This window comes from Euwallacea fornicatus, chromosome 19 (assembly GCF_040115645.1).
Source record: "Euwallacea fornicatus isolate EFF26 chromosome 19, ASM4011564v1, whole genome shotgun sequence".
NCBI classification, from domain to species: Eukaryota; Metazoa; Arthropoda; class Insecta; order Coleoptera; family Curculionidae; genus Euwallacea; species Euwallacea fornicatus.
The window spans coordinates 3,759,630-3,781,573 of record NC_089559.1 but is presented as its reverse complement, the minus strand read 5'-3'; the positions used below and the strand labels follow the sequence as shown (position 1 = coordinate 3,781,573).

Here is a 21,944-nt window from a genome sequence, read left to right as displayed (position 1 = left end):
TCATTTCGCACTCATTTCCTAGTGTTGTATTTTTATACAACACCAGGAAAAGACAACATAAAAAGCAAAGTACTGAAAAACCTGAACAAACAATCACACAAATTCATACTGGAATTACTCAAAGATTGCATCAAAACAAGAATGTTACCAGATATCTGGAAAAAGGGGATTAACACTACCCATTCCCAAACCAGGCCTCGACAACACACAAACACAAAACTACAGACCTATAACATTACTTCCTGTACTAAGCAAAATATTTGAAAGTAAAATCAAAATGAAACTGCAAAATCTAATTGGGCAACTCATACCAACATATCAATTCGGCTTTAAACCTATACACTTGACGATACATTCACTTTTTAAACTGACTAATAACATATAAACCTCACACCTAGAAAACAATAAAACAGCATGTTTTTATGGACATAATGAAGCCTTCGACAATGTTTAGCACAAAAGACTATTATACAAACTACACAAACTCAACACATCGAATTACTTAGTACATATTATAAAAAACATAATAGAAACCAGACACCTAGAGGTACACTGGTGCTCAAAAGTAAATTTACAAAATACAATTTCCAAAAAAGTGATATTATTTAAAATAATCACCGCAATATATTTAAGAAAATCTTCATAAATGTAAACAAATCTTCAGGTAACAAAAAACTATCCTCAGTTTTTCGATTGGGCTTCATATCAAATTATTATAAAAAATTATCAATTCTTGGTTTAGTTTTTGCATGGCCAAAAATAGATTGGCAAATACTAAAATTAATATTATCAAGGCAGTTTGAATTCAAATTTTATGAAAGATACGTGCACTTAACTCTTGGAGAAATGCCTCGTGGAATAAAATTAACAATTGACTTGAAACGTCTAATTATTGACGATTACCATAACGGACTTAGGCAAATTGAAATTGCTAAAAAATATTCTCTTAAAAGACAGTGTATTGTGTACTAAAACAATTTAATAATAAAGGAAATTTATGTCCATCTAGAAAAACTGGAAGACCTTCGAAAGTGACCCGTCGTATGAGAAGAATTTTTAAGTTGTGAAAATTAATCCATTTATTTCGTCAAAAGAAATTAAAGCAGAACTTGCTACGAATTGTGATGTTAATTGAAGCACACGGACTATCAGAAGAATTCTTCAAAAAAGTGATTTTAAAACAAGAACCCCGACTAAAACACTAACAGAAAAACAGAGAAAAGGAAGAATGGAATTTGTCAAAAATTATGGACATTGGATAAACGAATGGCGACGCGTCATATTCAGTGATGAATCGAAATTCAACTTGATAAATTCTGATGGCAAACAGTATGTCAGACGTCCTGATGGTCACAGACTCGATCCCAATTATACTATTAAAACTGTTAAACACGGTGGCGGTTCCATAATGGTATGGGGCTGCTATTCTTATTTTGGAATGGGACCGCTTTTTAAAATCGAAGGCAAGAAGAACGGTTTCGATTACTTAAATATTTTGGCAACTCAAATGGAACCATATGCTGAAAGAACTATGCCTCTAAAGTATTGGTTCCAACAAGACAATGACTCTAAGCATACCTCAAAAGTAGTTCAGAAGTGGCTTAGAGACAACAAAATCAATCTTATTACATGGCCTGCACAGTCACCCGATTTTAACCCGATAGAAAATATTTGGGGATATTTGAAACATAAAACCAGCGATAAAAAATTTTAAAATGGAAATGAATTGTTTGATACTTTGCAAAAATTGTGGGACGAAATTGATTTACAATTTATTGAAAAATTGACAGTATCTATGCCTAAACGTATACAGGAAGTAAACAAAAAAACAATGGCTATTCAATAGATTATTAATAAAACTTTAGGATAGTTAACCTAATTATACCAAAAAATGATTATGACAATTTTTTATTGAATTTTACATTTTGTCAATCTACTTTTGGCCAACATCATTAAATATATCTTATTGTTTTTTTGTTTTACTTTTCTTTATTCAATTTCATGTCATTTGACAAAAAGTATTTCCAAAAGGTTTGAGGTCAATTAAAATTATATAGTCAATTGAGGAGATTGAAATGACTTTTATATCCTCAAAATTAACTAAACTAATCTAAAATAGATTTATTCAATAACTACCATTTGTAAATCAACTTTTGGCCACCAGTGTATGCATAAACAACACCGTTTCCTTTACCTTCTCCCACGAGCAAGGGCTCTCACCACAAGGATCGCGCCATTTCTTTACAACATTTACTGCTACGGCATATACAATCATAATCAAGATAAAAATCACTTTCACAAAACACCATATATGCTGCAATACGCCGACGACACTGCAATTATTACGCACGTTAAAACCATGACGAAAGCAATGAAAAAACTACAGACACTAGCGGATAACACAATAACTTGGTTCTATATATGGAGACTAACACCAAACGCCACCAAAAATCAATTGCTTCTACCACACTGTAAGATGAAAGACAATTCCCCAATAATAGTAACAGTTACCAAACGAGACCAAAACTGGAAGTCAAATACCTAGGGATGATATAAAATTGGGGGGGATATGATAATAAATTAAAATTCATCAAACATGTACAAAATACAAGAACGGAAATCATTAAAAGAATCAAACACTTTAGAACTCTGACATACAAAAACCAAGGAGTTAGTACCAAAGCGGCCACCAAAATTTACAAATCCATCTGCAGACCGCTACTAGACTATACACATATACTAAAGACAAATGCTACAGAGATAACAAGACAACACATACAAACTACAGAACAGAGCGCACTGAGACTAATCACCAAGATAAGACACCCTCGAGAATCCTCTCCACAATCCATAAAAGGCACATTTATATGAACGGACACTAATAATTACAACGGAAAGATTAGTACAAGTGAAAGTAGTACAATCCAAATGGAAAGACAACCACTACAATTGGACTATACTCAACCTCTTTTATTCAACAAGACAAAAAAGACAATCCCGTTTCCTCTTCTCTTCTACTACACTATTGGAATTTTTTCTAGAATTGTGAATCTTTTCCTTTTTTTCTTCTTCCATTTTTAGTGAATATTTGATTGAATTGTAAAGAAGAAAAGTAAAACATTATGTCACGGGTAGAAAGGCCAATGACGCTGATAGCTCTTTCTTAAGGAAATAAAGATTTTCTACTAATAATATTTTCATTTGAATCCTAAACAATGTCATTTCTACACGATAACAATTTCGTTCGGCAAAAGAACTACATTGCGAGGTCAATAATAATAACCAAGGCAAAATACGTTTTTTTTGTTGTAAACCAATTGAAATTTATACTAATAAAGCTTCTAGATAAATAAAAGAGTACATGGCAGCTTATTTTTTAAAACTAAAAAATGTAGTATTTAGGGTTAAATAACCCACGTGGGGTCAAATTGGCCCCGACAATACACACCAAAGTAATAATAAAAGTAAACGGAGTCGTATTTAAATAAGTTTAGGTTTACAGTCGGGAGATAAATTATTCGTTCGTATTAATTCTAGGAATTTATTATTAACATTTTCAATGTTAATTTGAGACCATTTGTGGTAAAGAACACCAGTAAATTTTAAAATGAGCTGCAAATCAGCAGATATATCTCAAGAAATAAAAGAATTGATTATTAAATATTATAAAGAAGGAAAATCGCAAAGAAATTTAGTTAAAATTGTGAGTAGGAGCAGGTCTACAATTCAATACTTTATAAAAAAATGTAATACAACCCATACAATAAAAGATTTGCTGGGGAGAAGAAAGAAAAGTGTACTGACACGACGAGAGAAACGGACAATATTAAGGAGAATTCAAGAAAATCCGCAAACTACTGGAGCTGAAATGATGAAAAGTGTAGCTAGTGATTACCACAAGGTTTTCCATAAAACGACAATACGAAAATTTTTAAGAAACGAAGGTATACGGACAAGAATTGGCCGAAAAAAACCATTAGTAAGTAAGAAGAATAGGACAAAATGTTTAGAGTTTGCTCAAAGGTATTTGGACGAAAATATTGACTATTGGAAAAATGTTATATTTACTGACGAATCTAAAATTGAGCTGTTTGGGAAATCCAAAAAGGAGCTTGTGTATATGTAGAAAGCGAGGGGAAGCATGTAATCCAAAAAAACTTAATCCCGACTGTGAAGCATGGAGGAGGTTCAGTTCTAATCTGGAGATGTATGTCGTGGCATGAAGTAGGATAATTAAATTTTATTGATGGAATAATGGATTACTTTGTTTACATAGACATTTTAAAAAGAAATTTAATACAAAGTGCGGAGAAAATGGGAATTAAAAACGAATTCACGTTTCAGCAAGACAACGATCCAAAACGTATAGCCCGCGTCGTTAGAGTGGATTTTATATAACGTACCAAGAGTGTTGGAAACACCTCCTCAATCCCCAGATGTGAACCCGATTGAACATTTATGATCGGAACTAAAAGAAATGGTAAAAAACAACACATTTCGAACAAAGAGCAATTAAAAGCAATAGTCGAAGATCGAAATAAGTTACGTTAGAAAACTAGTAGAATCGATGCCTTACAGGTTAAAAGAAATTATAAGATCTAAAGGATACCACACACGTTATTAGTTTCGTGCTGCTTCGATATATTAAAAAAAAATTTAGTATACGAAGAATTTTTCTCCCATCAGTTTTTCTCATTTATTTTTGATAGTTATTATTAATGTTGAATATTTTATTAATATATTTGGCATATGAATATTTTTTGTAATAAAAGTCAAATAAATTTAAGTGGTTGGGATTTTATTCCATTATTTTACATTATTTCTAGGTGGACGACTAATTTATCTCCCGACTGTATGTTCGAGATTACGTAGTACGCATCAAAGATATACAGGGTTGGTGTCAAATAATTACAAATTCCCTTTGACCGGGTTTTTTTTAACGCAAGGTAGAAAGTAAGCAGAAAAGTTCCATTTTATCTGTATCTTATCCTGGTCGATAATGGACCCTGGTCCATATTTCTAGTTCAGAAATTAACTATCTAAATGGGTCTTTGCACTTTAGATTGTATTCAAATCCCACACCCTTAACACATTGAAAAATACTATATATAAACATTTTACTGAAAGTACCTAAATATGAAATGTGCAAGAAAGAACAAAATTCAAATAGGAACCTAAAAGGAAATGTTACAACTTACCACGAACGTAGCAAAATGCAAAATGGAGGGTGAATGAAAAATAGACGGAAGTCTTTAGAGATTAAAGTTGATATCGATACATACATGTATATAGATACGACATCGAATGTAAAATAAATATCGGTACTTTGTATGAATTGTAATTTACTATACACCGTATAAACTGACTGACAGATTATTTAGTGTGAAAATAACGAAATATGAAGTGTAATAAGATAAAAATTCAATAAAAAATTAAATGCAAGAGATCCATTAAGATGCCAGTTTATGCAGGCAAATTAAACTTTTTACGTGCATATAAAATAACAAAAAAAATTTGTTTTAAAGTTCTAAACAGTGCATTTTATCAAAAAGACATCATTTTGGTTTTATTAAGAAACTGATGAGCCTGTTAACAATCAGTTTTTGGAACCGATGGTCTAGAGCTCATTCAAATCTAAGACAAAGTGGAAGTGAACAAAGAGGCGGCGCTTCCACGCGTGCCAGGGTTGTACTTAGATAAATTCCAAAGATATGAAAAAAAAATAATTGAAAATTATATTTTTTATTAATAAAATAAGAAGTAGTGAAAATTACGTTTATTAATTTTCACACTTTTATATGTTTATCATTCACAATAAAATTTTATATAATTTAGATCAATATATTTTTATACATTTTGAACAAAATAACAAAATATAAAACAGCATTTGAAAATCTTACTTTTAAATTATTGAATTAATTTTATATTATTAATGTAATTTTTTTTTGTTCATTAACTATTTATAAAATTTATAACATACAAAAAATGGAAAATATGCAAATAATATTACTAAAAGTCTGTTTATTATAAAAGCAGATTGACGTGCTTCTGAACTCTTCATAGCAAAATCGCATATGGTATTCAAACGTTAAGTCTAGAAATAAGAAGATCTAATAAATATTTAAATACTTTAATGTGTAGAAATTAAAATGAAAAAAATATACAGGGTTTTCCATTTGAAATAAGGAATTTGACATTGAATATTTTTAAACATAACGGAGATATCGCTTTCAATTTCTGAGACACCATGTAAATACACTATAATCATTCGAGAAAAGTCCCATAAAGAGCAGGAATTGCTAAACAATTCAACGTTTTTAGGTATTCCTTTTTTTTCCAACTTATGGTATTTTAGACAAAGAACCCTTACACCTAAATATAGCACAGCGCCTATCTTGCAACCAGTGGCATTCAATATTTACATTAAGTTTTTATTTATTTCCAGTCTATCTTAGATTTGAAAGAACTATGAATAGGTTTGATTTCTATCAGCTGATTTGAACCCATAGGATTAATTGAAAATTAACTGATAAAGATCATTTAAATAAAAAACTGCCTTTCCGAAAATCCCCCTGTAGTGTTAACATATGACCAGGAAAGTAATTATCGCGATAAAATAACTCTCAATGATCTGCGATCTTCCATCTCAAAAGTTACCAGTTACAATCACGTTTTATTCTCACATGTTCTATTAGAATCGTTAGACCTCAAAAATCTTTTAGTCTATAATAAGTATAATCGATATCCTCATAAGTCGACCCATAAATATATCGACTTACCAAAACATCGATAAGTCACGATCACAGCTTAGCAGCAATTTTTAAACAACCCTCTGCCATGAAAAGAAAAGAGAGAAAAGGTCAGGTCTTTTCAGAAACAGCGATCTGGTTCTGTTTAATTCTTATGACTTGACGTTCGGGCAGTCGGATTGGTTGCCAATCAGCTGATACGGTGCAATCGATTTCAGTACAGAATTCTTGAAAAACCTTATTAAAACTAAAAATTAAAAATTCATATAATATAGATACTGTAATTATCGTTTTATGTTATTATTTTATACTAAAATTTTATTGAAATGAGTGTGCCGTTACCAACAGGAGTTGGGGATTTAGGAAATATCGACGGCGATCAGATTAAAACGGTAACTGGCTAAGGATTTCAAGATATAAATTTCTAACCTCAATTTTCTCTATTCCGATTCTAGTTCAAAGATTTTTTAATTTCCTATAATAAATTAACTGAAATGTGTTTCATAGACTGCGTGTCTGATTTTACTTCAAGGAATGTAAAACACGCAGAGGTAAGTAGTCTTCACTTTGTTAACCTTTGGGTTGCAATATTCTCTAACAGAACCAGTCAACCAGACACAAGAAAAAATGTTATGAATATTGAAAGCCATCCACATCCAGATTTAAACAACAGTCATTAACTTTTTACAAAGAATATAATTTTTTTATGTCTTTGGTAATCCTAAAATTACTTAATAATCCATAAAACATTCTCTACAAGGGGTGTCAAATAATGTTAATAATTCAAAAAATATCAATAATACTTTAATATTTCTAAAACTTCAAGGATGTTTGAATGAATTCATTGCAACCAATATGGATATCAATTAATAGACAGTATTATGTATTCCAGGATAAATGTTCCTTAAATTGCCTGGAAAAATTTCTAAAGGTTAACCAGAGGATATCGCAGAGGTTTCAGGAATTCCAAATGTTAGCCAATGAGAACATTTTAGCAGCCTCAAAACAAGGTTCATGAAATTAAATAAAACTCATGTTGTAGGGAAATGTGTTCAATAAAATTGTTATTAAAACATTTTTTAGATTTACTACTTAAGTACTTTTAATTTATTGAGATGCAATGATTAAATAAATTTTGGCGCTTGTTTAAATCAGTTAATTACAACAGTCATGAGATTCCTAGAACTATAACAGCTAAATTTGAGTTGCTGCTTATAACAAAGTATATTTCCTAGAATACATACAATAAATAAGAAGTTTAAGAAGTACTGAACAGGTTGACTAACTGCTACAGCAATAACGACGTTGATTAGAAATAGATCCACTTGATTGTTGATCTTCATTTTTTTTACTTAGGTTAACAACATCATCAGTGATCAGGGGAAACTGCAAGGCCTGGTGGTTGTTCAGTACAATATTTGACAATCTCAGCATTGCTTCATCTAAAGAGAAATGGCTAAGAGCCTTTTCCATAAAGTTATGTGCACATAACTTACCTATTTGGATATTGTTTTTTGCAGAAGTGATAAACCAAGCAATGATGTTATGTGCTATGCAAAATTCATTGATATCCAGAGGTATGGTTTGTGTAGTAATGTCGCCTTTATTTGCCAAAAGGATTGTTGGAATTGGTTGGCCACCTGGCAGTGATACTTTTTTTCGCAGATCCAATATCCACTGAAACTCTTGCATTAATTCCAATAAAACTGGTATTTTATCAAATTTTTATTCCAACCTTTTCAATTGATTTGAATGTATCAGGCCTGGTCAAATCAAATACCAGAGCTGCACCAACTCTAAACATAAAAAATCTTTTAGTTACATGGCTACCAAGTAATAATATATTTAATTAAACTCTTACAAAGGAATAATACTTACGAGTGCCTATAAAAGATTCCAGTAAGAGATCCAAATCTCTCATGACCGGCTATATCCCACATGTGTAAGTTAATTCTAGTTTCTTCATCCCATTCTAAAGTTTTTACAGCAAAGTCGGCCCCAATAGTTACTTTATATGATGAGGAAAATTCACCTAAAAGGAACATTGTAAAAGTGGTATCATAACAAATTAATTATCATTAACAGATAAGTAATATATTCTGAGTAATAATCTGCTCTGAACTGAAACACATGGTGATTTTTACATTGAAGTCTACCTTCTATCAGGCAGTATATCTGTATAGTAGATTGTTACCCGTTGACACATTCCCGGAATATGCACTAAAACTACCAAAGTTTTTTGGTGAATTTTGGCGGCCGGCATTCCTATGTCATACTTAGACCGCCAGAGCCCACGTACGAACCTTGTTTCCCTTTGAAGTTAACATATAAAGGTGTGTCTTGTTTAGCTCTGATGGCATTACAATATTCGTCATTCTCTAACTGCATTGTATTGTACTCTTATGTCCAAAATATATCCGAGTATTTTATGATACAGGGTGTTAAAAAAAAAAAACAGGCGAAGCTATGATTTAGCTATTTATGAACGGATTTTAATGAACTTAAAATGAAATAAAATGGTATTTTTGTAGACCACCAAATAACTTCCGAATTTAATGATGTATGACAAATTAATGTTAAAATAGTTTTTAACTAAAAAAAATCGAAAATTTTGAACAATATGAGTTATGTAACCATCTCTATTGTCATGGCGCCATGAACGGATGGTGTCCATATGATACTCAGCGAGAAAAGACGAGATAAAGCCGGCCTCAATTATTGGAACTACGCAACTCTTTCACATAATATTCTGTGAACCGTTATGCTGCAACTGTGATTATTGCAAGTTAATGTTAAAATAATTTAAAACTGAAATTTTTTTAATTTTATTCCTTTGTGTACTATTACATTGCTTGAGTATTACAAATAGGATTTTTCTTTTGCATTTAACAACGTATTTATTGAAATTGACGCTTGATGATAATTGTCGCCAATAACGACACTAATAACTATGTTTATTGCACTAAAAACCTAATTTACAATAATCGCATTTGCAGCATAACTACTCACAGAAAATTATGTGAAAGAATGATATGGTTCCAATAATTGAAAGTGGCTTTATTTTGTCTCTTCGCGTTGGATATTATATGGGCACCACCAATTCATGGCGCCCGGCGCCCTTGTACAGGATAATACAATAGAATGATAAGGAATGAAATGCAGATGGTCACATAATAACGCATGTGACGATACAGCTGGTCATACAAGGTGTCCCAGAATGAAGGGGTCAAGGTTTAATCCCATATTCCTTGGTCAAAATTATATGGATTCATGGTGATATACTTATATACGAAATTGTTTCCTGGAGATCCAGCCTGGCAAAATTTCACTTTTTTTAAATTTTGCAAATATGTCGAAAACGGCTATATGGATTGTAACGAAATTTGGTGCATAGTCTTTCTGGTTCTCGGGGTACATTAGATGGGAGTTATTATTCCAAAATTATCATGGGTAGTGGTCAATTCTTAAAAGGTCGAATGTTAAATACACCAGAACTTTTTTTATTTGCTTATAAAGACGATTGGTTTTTTTTCTGTGAAATTTTCGGTCTATTATACAACTTTTTTTATCTCTTATTGTATTTTGATTTGGAACCTCAATTAAACGAAAAAAAAAGTAATTCTTTATTTCAATTTCTGGAACTGCTGGGTAATTGACAAGAATGCGGTCGCCAGGTCAGCTCATTCTCGACAATGTCAGTTAATGCAGAACCTTCACAAAGAAATAAAAACATAAATTTCAATAAATAATTGTTGGATAATGCTTTCTTTCATAAGGCAAAATTAATGAAGGTATGACTTCCATCAGACACATAAACTATTCGATAGATGTGTTTGGTCTAGACTTTTTGAGATGATATGTAAACACACAGGTTCGACGTATGTGTTTTTAGAGCGATGCTTAATTATTCGAATTCATTCCTTTTCTACGTCCTGATATAATAAGACACTCTTAAACTCTATCGGACCGCGCATATCTGAAAATAGAAAATCATAAAGAATTAGTGTGTTTTCTTTAATCCATATAACCCAACAATAATTAATTTAATAAATGCTCAACATGACCACTCCGTTTTTGAGTACAGAAATTCACATGTCAAAAGGAAATTAAAACTAATTTTTCGCACATTATTGGATCATTGCGTATTCCAACAGCTGCTTACAAGATTCGATTTTTTAGGTGGTCTTCATTTTGAATTTTTCAAATTTTCCAATTTGAAGATCGTCGGTTTAGAAATCTTTCCGCATAAACTCTCGCACTCTTACGATAATTTCCCTGGCAACATCTCAATATGAGCAATATATCTGTTTTTTCTCCAAACGTATACATTCTTCAAAACTTACATAAAACCTATGAAATCTAACCAAATCTGAAAATCCTGCGTTTACTGACATTATCGAGAATGAGTTGAACTAATGACCGCGTTCTTGTCAATTACTCAGCAGTTCCAGAAATCGAAATAAAGAATTACATTTTTTTCGTTTAATTGAAGCTCCAAATCAAAATTTAATAAGAGATAAAAAAAAGATGCATAATAGACCGAAAATTTCACATAAAAAAACAACCGTCTTCATGAGCGAATAAAAAAGTTCTGGTGTATTTAACATTCGACCTTTTAAGAATTGACCACTACCCATGATAATTTTGGAATAATAACTCCCATCTAATGTACCCCGAGAACCAGAAAGACTATGCACCAAATTTCGTTACAATCCATATAGCCGTTTTCGACTTATTTGCAAAATTTAAAAAAAGTGAAATTTTGCTAGGCTGAATCTCCAGGAAACAATTTCGTATATAAGTATATCACCATAAATCCATATAGTTTTGACCAAGGAATATGTGGTTAAACCTTGACCGCCTTATTCTGGAACACCCTGTAAAACTCATAATACCTAACTTTAAAATAAAAATGACTACATAACTTACAGTGCCACAGAAAAGTATGCGTACCCCCATCAAAAATGGCTGTTTGGACAGAAGGGATCAGAGAAGGAAAAACATCTTTTTGAAAAATTATTTATGCCCAAAAATATATTAAATTTTATTATTAACAAAACATAAAAAAAAATCCTGTTTTAACAAAATTAAAAAAACTCATAATTGCAGGACAAAAAGGTATGTGTACGGGCAATAGATTTAGCGATATTCCTCTAAGATCTGACATGTTGCTGCAAGTTAACGTCTGGTTTCTGCAATAGTTGTAATCTGACCAGCTTGTGCATAGGTTTCTCACTAGTTAGATAGAATAGTTGATCGATATGGCGCCAAAAAGTAAAGAGAATAGCATTGAATTGCGTGAACAAATTATTAAATTGAGGAATGAAGGAAATTCATTAAACAGTATTGCCAAAATTGTTGGACGGGCCAAATCTAGTATTCAAAGAGTTTTAGAAAATTTTTCAACCACCAATTCACTTCATGGTAGACCTCGAAGTGGCCGTCCGCCAAAAATAACTCCCCGCATTAAGCGCTCCATTGACCGTTTAGTTACAAAAAACCCCAGAACAACGGCAGTGGAAATTCGAAATACATTGGAAGACGATCATAAAATACATGTTCATTCAGAAACAGTAAGGGCAGTTCTTCGCAACAAGGGTTTTCATAGTAGAGTTCCCAGGAAGAAACCCTTTATAACAGATACTAATAAACAAAAGCGGCTTCACTTTGCTCATCTACACATTGATAAAATCAATGATTTTTGCAGTTCTGTCGTATTTAGTGATGAGAGCAAATTTAATTTATTTGGTAGTGATGGAAAACAAAGAGTCTGGAGAACGGTAAATGAAGAGCTAAATCCTAAAAATATTATTCCTACCGTAAAACACGGAGGAAGATCCGTGATGGTTTGGGGGTGTATGTCTGCTGGTGTGGTGGGTAATTTGGTGTTTGTAGATACGACAATGGATCGATTTGTTTATTTGAATGTACTCAAAAACAATTTGAAACAGTCTGCGGAAAAACTGGACCTTTCAAGCGGATGGTGCTTCCAACAGGACAACGATCCGAAGCATACATCTGCCATTGTAAAAGAATGGTTAATTTATAATATACCAAAACAACTCCATTCACCACCCCAATCTCCGGACTTGAGCCCCATCGAACATTTATGGGACGAACTGGAGCGACGCATAAGAAGGAGAAGAATTCACAACAAACAGGATTTAAGAGATGCTCTATCGCAAGAGTGGAATGATATTTCAATAGTGGTTACTAGAAATTTGGTTTTTTCTATGAAAAATAGGCTGAAGGCAGTTATTGAGGCCAAAGGAGGACCAACAAAATATTAAGAATGGTTTTTTTATTTGTTATTCGTTGATGAGTTCTCTCGTACGCATACTTTTTTGAATTGCAATTATCAGTTTTCTTAATTTTGTTAAATTAGGGATTTTTTTGTTGCTTAGTTAAAAACAAATTTACTATATGTTTAGATATATATAATTTTTCCAAAAGGATTTTCTTTATTATCCAATTCTTTATGTAAAAAAAGCTGTTTTTGACGGGGGTACGCATATTTTTCTGTGGCACTGTATATTGTTTAAAATTTTAATTTTTTTTTCTGTTAAAAATTGTTTTAACATTAACTTCTCATATATCATCAAATTCAGACAAAATATTTTCTATGAAAAATGTAAAAGAAATTGAGTTGTATTTAAAATTCTGAAGTTGACACTTGAAGCAGGAGAAATTCAGTTAAAAAAATAATCAACTTTGACATTACGTAATATCATAAAAAAGACTTTTATTTGGTTTTTACTTCGCCAAAATTTTGAGACAACCTGTATAAATGACGAATTATTGAATTTCCTGTAGTAGAATTTTAAGAATGTGGAATTTATTGATGACAAAAGAATGTTAAGGATCCTTCCAGGAAATGTGTATTGATTTTCAGAAGTGGAATTTAAAGAATGCAAGATATATTGATTTTCAAAGGGAAACTGCGACCTAGTTTTTTAATGATTAAATAAAGAGTAGGTACCCAAATGTCTACTTCTTCTGAGTATTGTTAAGTACCTACTTGTTAAGCAAGACGACCTGTTATGAAATTCAGTTCTGCAATTAAGTCATATTTTATCCGATACATTCATTTTTACAATGATATAAACAATTAAATAGAACTTAAACTGTGCTTGTGTAATTTAATACACGCAATACGGAAACGGAATAACAACAGGTAAGCTGATATGGAATATAATAAACTACTTACCATCGGTATATCGATTGATAATTGAAGTTTTTCCTGGAACGAATATATGTTCGTAATAATAACTTATTCTAGGAATGTCCGTACTACAACCTACCCACCCCAAAATCTCCAATCACCACCAATTTGAAATTAAGTTCCTTCTTGTGCAAATTAGCAATTCTTAATTTATCACTGAGCGTAATCAATTTCTCTTTATTAATTCCTCCGTTTTTCGTGTCTGCTGACTTATCCACTGCAGTCATCGCAAATTTATGCACTGATAAACACTTGAAATTGACACTTGAATTGCGGTAAGCGTCTGACCACTAAGCTTTTATTCTTAAGCAGACAAATTTTTAAACTTCGATATGTATATTTGAGATTTAAATGGTTTAACGCGGAGATTTGTCAGGTAAGTAATGAATTTGGTGGAGATTCGGAGATAAAATACACCTGACTTATCTCTGATTACGTAGAATGGTTCGCGCCAAGCCGCGAAATAAACATTTGTAAACCTTGAAACAAAACACGCGTCCAGTTCATGAGCGCCATCTATGAGTCAGTAGATTTTACAAAAACGTGTAGACGCGATCGATTCAATGAGCGACATCTATTTTGCATTAGATTTTACGAAAATTTGTCCGTAAAATCGATATTCTTACGAAAATTTGTCAACTACATTTACACAATTAAACGAACTTTTTTGCAAAATTCGGTCGTTGTTATATATAATATCTTGTCTGAAAAAATCACCTCTAATTTGATTATTATTGGTCTTATTTGTCAACTTAATTTTAAATTCGATCAACTTTTGAAATTTCTTTTAGGGAACAAATAGACTAGTGCTTGGAATGGGCAAAATTGCTATATGCTGGGTGTTAGTTTTAATGGCTCAACTATGGGGTTCAAGGTAACCATAAAAGATACAAGGGCAGTTGATTTAAGGCAAAGTTCCGCAATTTGGAGTTCGAATATTTTTAAAACTTTGAGCAATTCCGATGGCTTTAGGAAATATTCAGAAAAAACTGAACTTTTTAAAAAACGTTTATCTGCTTACGATTTCTTTTCCAGAAGCCAAAGTAACTATCAGTGGAAGTATTTTTCCAGTAAAAAAATACTTTTTTATATCAATCAAATGACGTAAAATTTATTAAATTTTAAAAAGTTACTAATGCTTCTATTCGAAAATCATTTAGGTTAAAAAGCGTCACTGATTATGTTCAATAAGTATCACTACAACTGTCCACAATTTTTACATTATCTTAGTAATAAAAATGACTTGTGATGATGTTCTATACCAAATGGTAAAATAATATAGAATAGATTCTACTTAGAAAATTGCAACCAATCTGTATTGGAATTTAATATCTTTACCAGTTAAATTTGGATACCCTGTATACAACAGAAGTGTTTTTCTTGCTGTATGATATTTCCATAACTTCTATACACTGCATTTAGTTTAAAACATCGTCATAAAACGTTATTTGTTATCAGCATCGCTGAGCTGAATTCGAGCCACTCTACTTCTGAAGGTCAATTTGGAACTGTAAATTGTTTTGAGTCCAGCCCAGAGATCCTCGATATGACGTAAACGTAGAAGCGAATATTCAATTGTTTTTAATGTGGCGATCCAAAGGCACGCAGACGCGTTTCCTCTCATAGAATTAGAATTTTAAGAAAATGATATGCAAGGGGTAATAGATTCGAATATATGTATATATGGGGGATCTCGGAAACGGCAAGAGGTGCGAAGTCGGTTAAATGGCAGCAAAGTTGCGTATTTTAGCACACAAAAACAATCCATTTGCAAATTTAAGAAAATTTAAATACTTTCGAAAATATCCGATAAAAAGCGAAAATTTGGATTTTGGTGCTTCTCAAAAAACAGGCAAAACCTTATTCGGAGTAAGCTAATAATAAAACATTACTACAATACTTTTTGCCTGGCTTTCTACTGATGTAATCGTTGTTTTTACTCGATGCCATTTTTTAGGTATCACAAATTACTTTGGATTTTCTAATAGGCGCCATCTTGGATTTTTACAAAATTAAAATCCGAATGAAATTTCCTTTCCAGTAATGTATTAGGTCGTGTAGTATGAAATGAGTAGAAGTGAATTGAAACTTTAGTCATTTTTTTTTCGTATGAAATGTTTTTATTGTCAATCGAAATATGCACCACCATTAACAATACACTTCTGCCATTTAACAGGAAGTTCATTGATTTCCCTGCTGTAAAAGCCTGCAGGCCGGGAGTCGATAAACTCGTGGAAGGCAGCTTTGACAGCCTCGTCGGAGTTGAATGTTTTCCCTACCAAGAAGTTATCCAAATTTTGAAAGAAGTGGTAATCAGTGGGTGCTAAGTCGGGTGAAGACGGTGGATGACGAAGAGTTTCCAATTCCAACTCCTGTAGCTTGGCCAAGGTGACTTGTGCGGTGTGTGGCCGAGCGATGTCGTGCGACAATAGCGGTGCGCTTCGATTGACTAATCTTGGCTGCTTAACCGTCAGTTGCCTCATCATTTCGGTCAGTTATTGGCAGTAGATATCAGCCGTAATCGTTTCATCAGGTTTCATGAAGCTGTGATGGATGACACCTGCGTTGGACCACCAAACGGACACCATAAGCTTCTTTTGATGAAGATTTTTTTTCGCACAATGTTTTGGTGGTTCATCTTGATCCAACTACTGCGATGAACGTCTGGTATTGTCATATAGGATCCATTTCTCATCACAAGTAACAATCCGATTCAAAAATGGATCGTTATTATACCGGCACAACAAAGAAACACAAGCTTCGAAACGTCGTTCTTTCTGTATGTCGCTCAACTCATGCGGTACCCACTTGTCCAGCTTCTTCACCTCACCAATTTCAGCCAAATGAGTCAATATTGTTTTTTTGGTTACACTGAATATTAACGAAAATTCGAACGCACTTTGACGTGCATTCGCTTCCACCACGGCTTTCAGATGATCGTTATCCACTTGAGTTTCAGGTCGTCCACGTGGTTCATTTGTCAGGTCAAAATTGCCAGAACGAAATTTCATGAACCAACGAGATACTGTTTGCTGTGAAGTGACTTCAGTACCAAACACATCATTAATATTGCGAGTCGTCTGAGCTGTTGTGGTTCCACGGTGGAACTCATATTTCATTAACACACGAATTTCACTATTTTGCATGGCTGCACAAAAATTTTTATAAAAATAAAAGTTTTCGATAATTTTTAACACTTTAAACTCTGATCGAAAGAGGAAGAATGTGCCTTTTCCACATAAAAAAGTCAAGTCCAAATATAGATTTAGAGTGAAGTTATTCGCAGTTGAATGTGGCATTTCGAGAATCTACTCATTTCATACTACACGACCTAATATTATATTCCAATTTTTAATGGATTTTATACAAGGTGGGTCTTTCAAAAATATAAATGTCAATATCTTGAAAATTATGTCGGCAATGGAAAAATCCAATAACACGTCTATTATAATATGATGGGGGACGATAATTGAGACTATTATAAACTCACTACTCTCTACTAAACGCACTCAAACCACCCCAATTCATTTTTTATTAATACACGGGCGAGTTTGCGACGTATCGTCGAAAAGCATTTTCAATGAGCTTTTCAAAAGTACCAAAGCTTGTGGAATTCCGCTGTCAAATGTATCCGATAATGCCTAAAATGTAGAATCCGTGAGAAGGACAGCAAAGTGTAGAATTAAATCATTTTCAATGAGGAATAAGTAATAGAATTGATAATTGATTCAATGTCTTATTGTAATTAAATCAAGGCGTAAGATTTGCCGCTCAATGTTAATAATTTTTTTATAATAGGTATTTGAAATGTTTTCTGTTATTTTCCATGCAAGCATACAAACAATATTCACGTTCTCGATGCACATTGTTATCAAAGAATTAATAATATGTAATGTTAAATGTAAAAAATAAAGTATTTTTCTTTCATTGGTATTTACGAATGTTTTTATACCCTGCGAATCGTCGAATCCATTTTATTATCTGAGTTTTACTGCGTGTTTCTTGTCGCAAATTTCCAATTGATATGTGGATTATTCAACAGCGAAACGGTTTTAAATCGTTCTTACTTATGATCCTGAGAAACATTGTCTTTTACGAATCACAGATGTATTTGTTCAGCGACATCGTAGAATGAATTTTAATCCTTCCTACAGTAGGAAGTTAATACAAAAATTTGAAGAAGCCGGGAGATGCTATCATAAAATCTTTGTTTATTGACCGTCATTTGAATAGCGAAATCTATCATGGACTTTTTGAAAATACTATTGAATCATCGATAGATAATTTATGAGATAGAAAATCAGCAGGACAAAAATGGCCAATTACAATTGGACAGCAATTTACTAAGATTTCAACAGAATGAGACAGTGCCACATTGTGTTTCAACTGTTAGGCAATGATTGGGTAACGGTTACCCCGTAAAATGGATTGGAAAGAGCGGACCGATAGAGTGGTCCCCTAGGTGTCTCAATCTCACGATTTTTGAATTCTTTTAGTGGGGGCACTTGAAATTTGTAGTTTTCAAAACCCAACCAGAAAGAATTTAATCTTTAAGATAACGAATTATTAATGACTATCGTCCAATTTTCAAGGCAATTTTTGTCATTGTGAGTTAAAAAAATAAATATCGTTTATACGTTTGCATAGACAATAACAAATACATAGTTTAAAAAAATATTAATGTTGAAGGACAAATCTTACGTTTTTGATTTAATTACAATACAACTTTAAATTAATTATCAGTTCTATTAGTGATTCCTGATAGAAAACCATTTAATTCTACGCCTAGGTGTTTCACCCATGGATTGTTAATTTAGGCACTATCTGATACATTTGACAGCGGAATTTCATAAACTTTGGTACTTTTGAAAAATTTATTGAAAATACTTTCCGACGAAATGTCGCAATCTTGCTTGCGCTGTTTGAAACAAATGACTTGAGCTGAATGGGACGTATTTCATAGAGGGTGGTGAATTCATCATTCCCCCATCATATTATCATAGACGTGTTTCTGAATTTTTCCATTTCCATCAGAATTTTCAAGATATTGGCATTCATACTTTTAAAAAATCCACCTTGTATGAATAAAAATTAAAAAAAAAACATTTTCCATGTAAGAAGCCTTAAATTGCGTTGTCGTGTCAAATCAATAGATGTCAGATCGTATTTTGTTAACTCCATTGTTATATAAAATTAGAAGGCTGAGCACTTAATAAATTAAAAACAAAAAACAAAATAAGATCTGGCGTTTATTGGGTTGAAATAGCAACGAAATTCAAAGCTCCTTAGATGGAAACATTTTTTTTTCCTTTATGCCTACAAAATTTTTTAAAATTTCATTAAATTACAGGAATAGAATACATTACAGGAAGGGAAATTTCATGCAGACTTCAATTTTGTAAAAATCCACTATGGCGTCCATCGGAAAATCCAAAATAGTTTATAATATTTCAAAAACTAATTGTCGAGTAAAAATACTTATCACACCTGCAGAAAACGGACAAAAAATTCCGTAATACCGTTAAAAGCATCTCTCCGAATATTAATTGTTGAGTTTCTTGAAAGAAACTAAAATCCAAATTTTGGTTTCTATCGGATATTTCCGAAGTTATTCGAATTAAAAAAAAAATCAAATGAGTTATGGTTGAGTGCCAAAATACGCAACTTCACCTCCATTTAACTGGCTTTGTATCTCTTGCAATTTCCGAGATCCTCATACATAGACCCGAATCTGTTGTACCCTGTATAGGAAATGTGTGAGTGAGTTAATAATGTTCATTTTAACCACTCATCCAATCCTCTAAAATAAGAATAAAACTCACAGTTTCTGACTTGCCGATTTAAAACTCTTCGTAAAGCGGTACGATGGATTCGTTGAAGATACCTGTTCCAAGCTAGTTGATATGTGACAGCACGACTACCTCGTCGATCCTAAACCTCCTCGGGAGCAATTTGAGGTATGTAATTCAAAAATTATAATGTTTATTCAAAATTTCAAGAAATGAAAAGTATCAGTAATAATTTACCCGCCAGTACACTATATTCGTTTGCATCAATATTTCTAGGGCATCTTATACAGGGTGTCTCTAAAAGGTCTGTACAAAATTCTACCACAGATTTCTGAGGTCAAAACATGACGATTTAACCCAATTTATCTTAGTCCAAAAGTGGACGGTTTTCGAAATACAGGGCGTCAAAGTGAAAACAAAAAAAAGCAAAAAAATTAATTTCTTGGTTGGTAATGCTGCTATCTACACAAAATGTGGTATCGGGCGGTTTTTGGGGATAAGAAATCAAAATCCGTTTAAATTTTCGATGCACAATGTAGAGGGCATTGTCAGCGCTCGATGAACCCTCTTTAAAAGGGCATAACTTTTTCATCACCTGGTATAAAATTTATTTATGAATAAATTTGTGTTTTCCTACATTTTTTAAAGAAAAAAGGTCTCTTGTTAAAAATCTCTACGAGGCTTCCTTCTTGAGATATTTGAAGCTTAATGTTCGCTGCATGTCTTGAACAATAATTTTAATGTACTACATATCTATTCTTACAGTTGGATCGAAAAAAATCAAAACTTAAAAATAGGTTAGAAATTACTTGAAAACATAGATACCAAACATAAACACGAAAAAATTATACTTTTAGTAGATGTTCGAAATGACCACCATTGACTTGTATACAAAGATTAATCCGACGCAAGAAATTAAAATGTACTCTATTCATCAATTCTTCGTCGTTATTTAAAATGTTTACTGCATTTTGAATTCGTCCCCATAGTTCCTCTTCACTATTTATGGCCGTGAAGTATACCATGGACTTTAGAGTCCCCCATAAAAAATAATCCATCGGAGTTAAATCCGGTGAGCGCGGTGGCCATGGTACCGGAGCATCATATCCTCTACCTATCCATCTTAAGTCGCCTCTCGATGGCACCAAATGTTTGGTGGTTTGGTATGCGTCGATTTGAAAACCTTTCGTTGTACACCCTAACACTTTCGCGATCATTTCCTTGACAGAATCCATAAACTTATAACATATCTGTCATTTCTACATTTATGTAAACTTCGGCCATTTTAAAAATTAAACTTGCACAAAATTTGAAAATTTACACACAACTTTGAAGCACCTTTAATAATCCACAACACCTATACTATTCATAATAGGTACGAGTAGATCCAATTTCATTTAAGCAGAATAAGTAACAAAAAATTGTTATGCACAAATAAAAACATGAAGATTTAAATAAAAGGATAAGAATTGAAAACTATTTTTAAGTTTTGATTTTTTTCGATCCAACTGTAAGAATAGATATGTACATAGTACATTAAAATTATTGTTCAAGACATGCAGCGTACTTTAAGCTTCAAATATCTCAAGAAGGAAGCCTCGTAGAGATTTTTAACAAGAGACCTTTTTTCCTTAAAAAATGTAGGAAAACACAAGTTTAGTCATAAATAAATTTTATATCGGGTGATGAAAAAGTTATGCCCTTTTAAAGAGGGTTCATCGAGCGCTGACAACGCCCTCTACATTGTGCATCGAAAATGTAAACGGATTCTGATTTCTTATCCCCAAAAACCGCCCGATACGACATTTTGTGTAGATAGCAGCATTACCAACCAAGAAATAAATTTTTTTACTTTTTTTTGTTTTCACTTTGACGCCCTGTATTTCGAAAACCGTCCACTTTTGGACTAAGGTAAATTAGGTTAAATCGTCATGTTTTGACCTCAGAAATCTGTGGTAGAATTTTGTACAGACCTTTTAGAGACACTCTGTATAGTGAGAATTGGCCTTAGCGAAACGTATACAATAAACGCACTGTATATATATATATATATATATATATATATATATATATATATCAATAATCGCTATCCGCCCAAAAAAAATTGTGTATAACTAAAAATAGAAAACTTAATAACTCGAAATCAACAAAATCCTTGAAGATAACAAAATTCAATAATTTTTG

General features: G+C 32.4%; 2 protein-coding genes across 2 annotated transcripts; one reads left to right on the top strand and one right to left on the bottom strand.

The window, feature by feature from the left end:
* The first annotated feature begins 6,935 nt into the window (after positions 1-6,935).
* On the top strand, positions 6,936-7,900 carry LOC136345321 (mitochondrial import inner membrane translocase subunit Tim9-like). Its single transcript, XM_066293493.1, has 3 exons — positions 6,936-7,141; positions 7,205-7,300; positions 7,642-7,900. The coding sequence occupies exons 1-3, from the start codon at positions 7,076-7,078 to the stop codon at positions 7,765-7,767; spliced, it is 288 nt and encodes a 95-aa protein (XP_066149590.1). The 5' UTR covers positions 6,936-7,075; the 3' UTR covers positions 7,768-7,900.
* LOC136345319 (ras-related protein Rab-38-like) lies at positions 7,797-14,617 on the bottom strand. Its single transcript, XM_066293491.1, has 6 exons — positions 14,051-14,617; positions 13,957-13,989; positions 8,628-8,781; positions 8,485-8,545; positions 8,246-8,426; positions 7,797-8,191 (listed from the first exon to the last, which is right to left on the bottom strand). Exons 1-6 carry the CDS (start codon positions 14,196-14,198, stop codon positions 8,031-8,033), a joined length of 738 nt encoding a protein of 245 aa, XP_066149588.1. The 5' UTR covers positions 14,199-14,617; the 3' UTR covers positions 7,797-8,030.
* Positions 14,618-21,944: the final 7,327 nt, after the last annotated feature.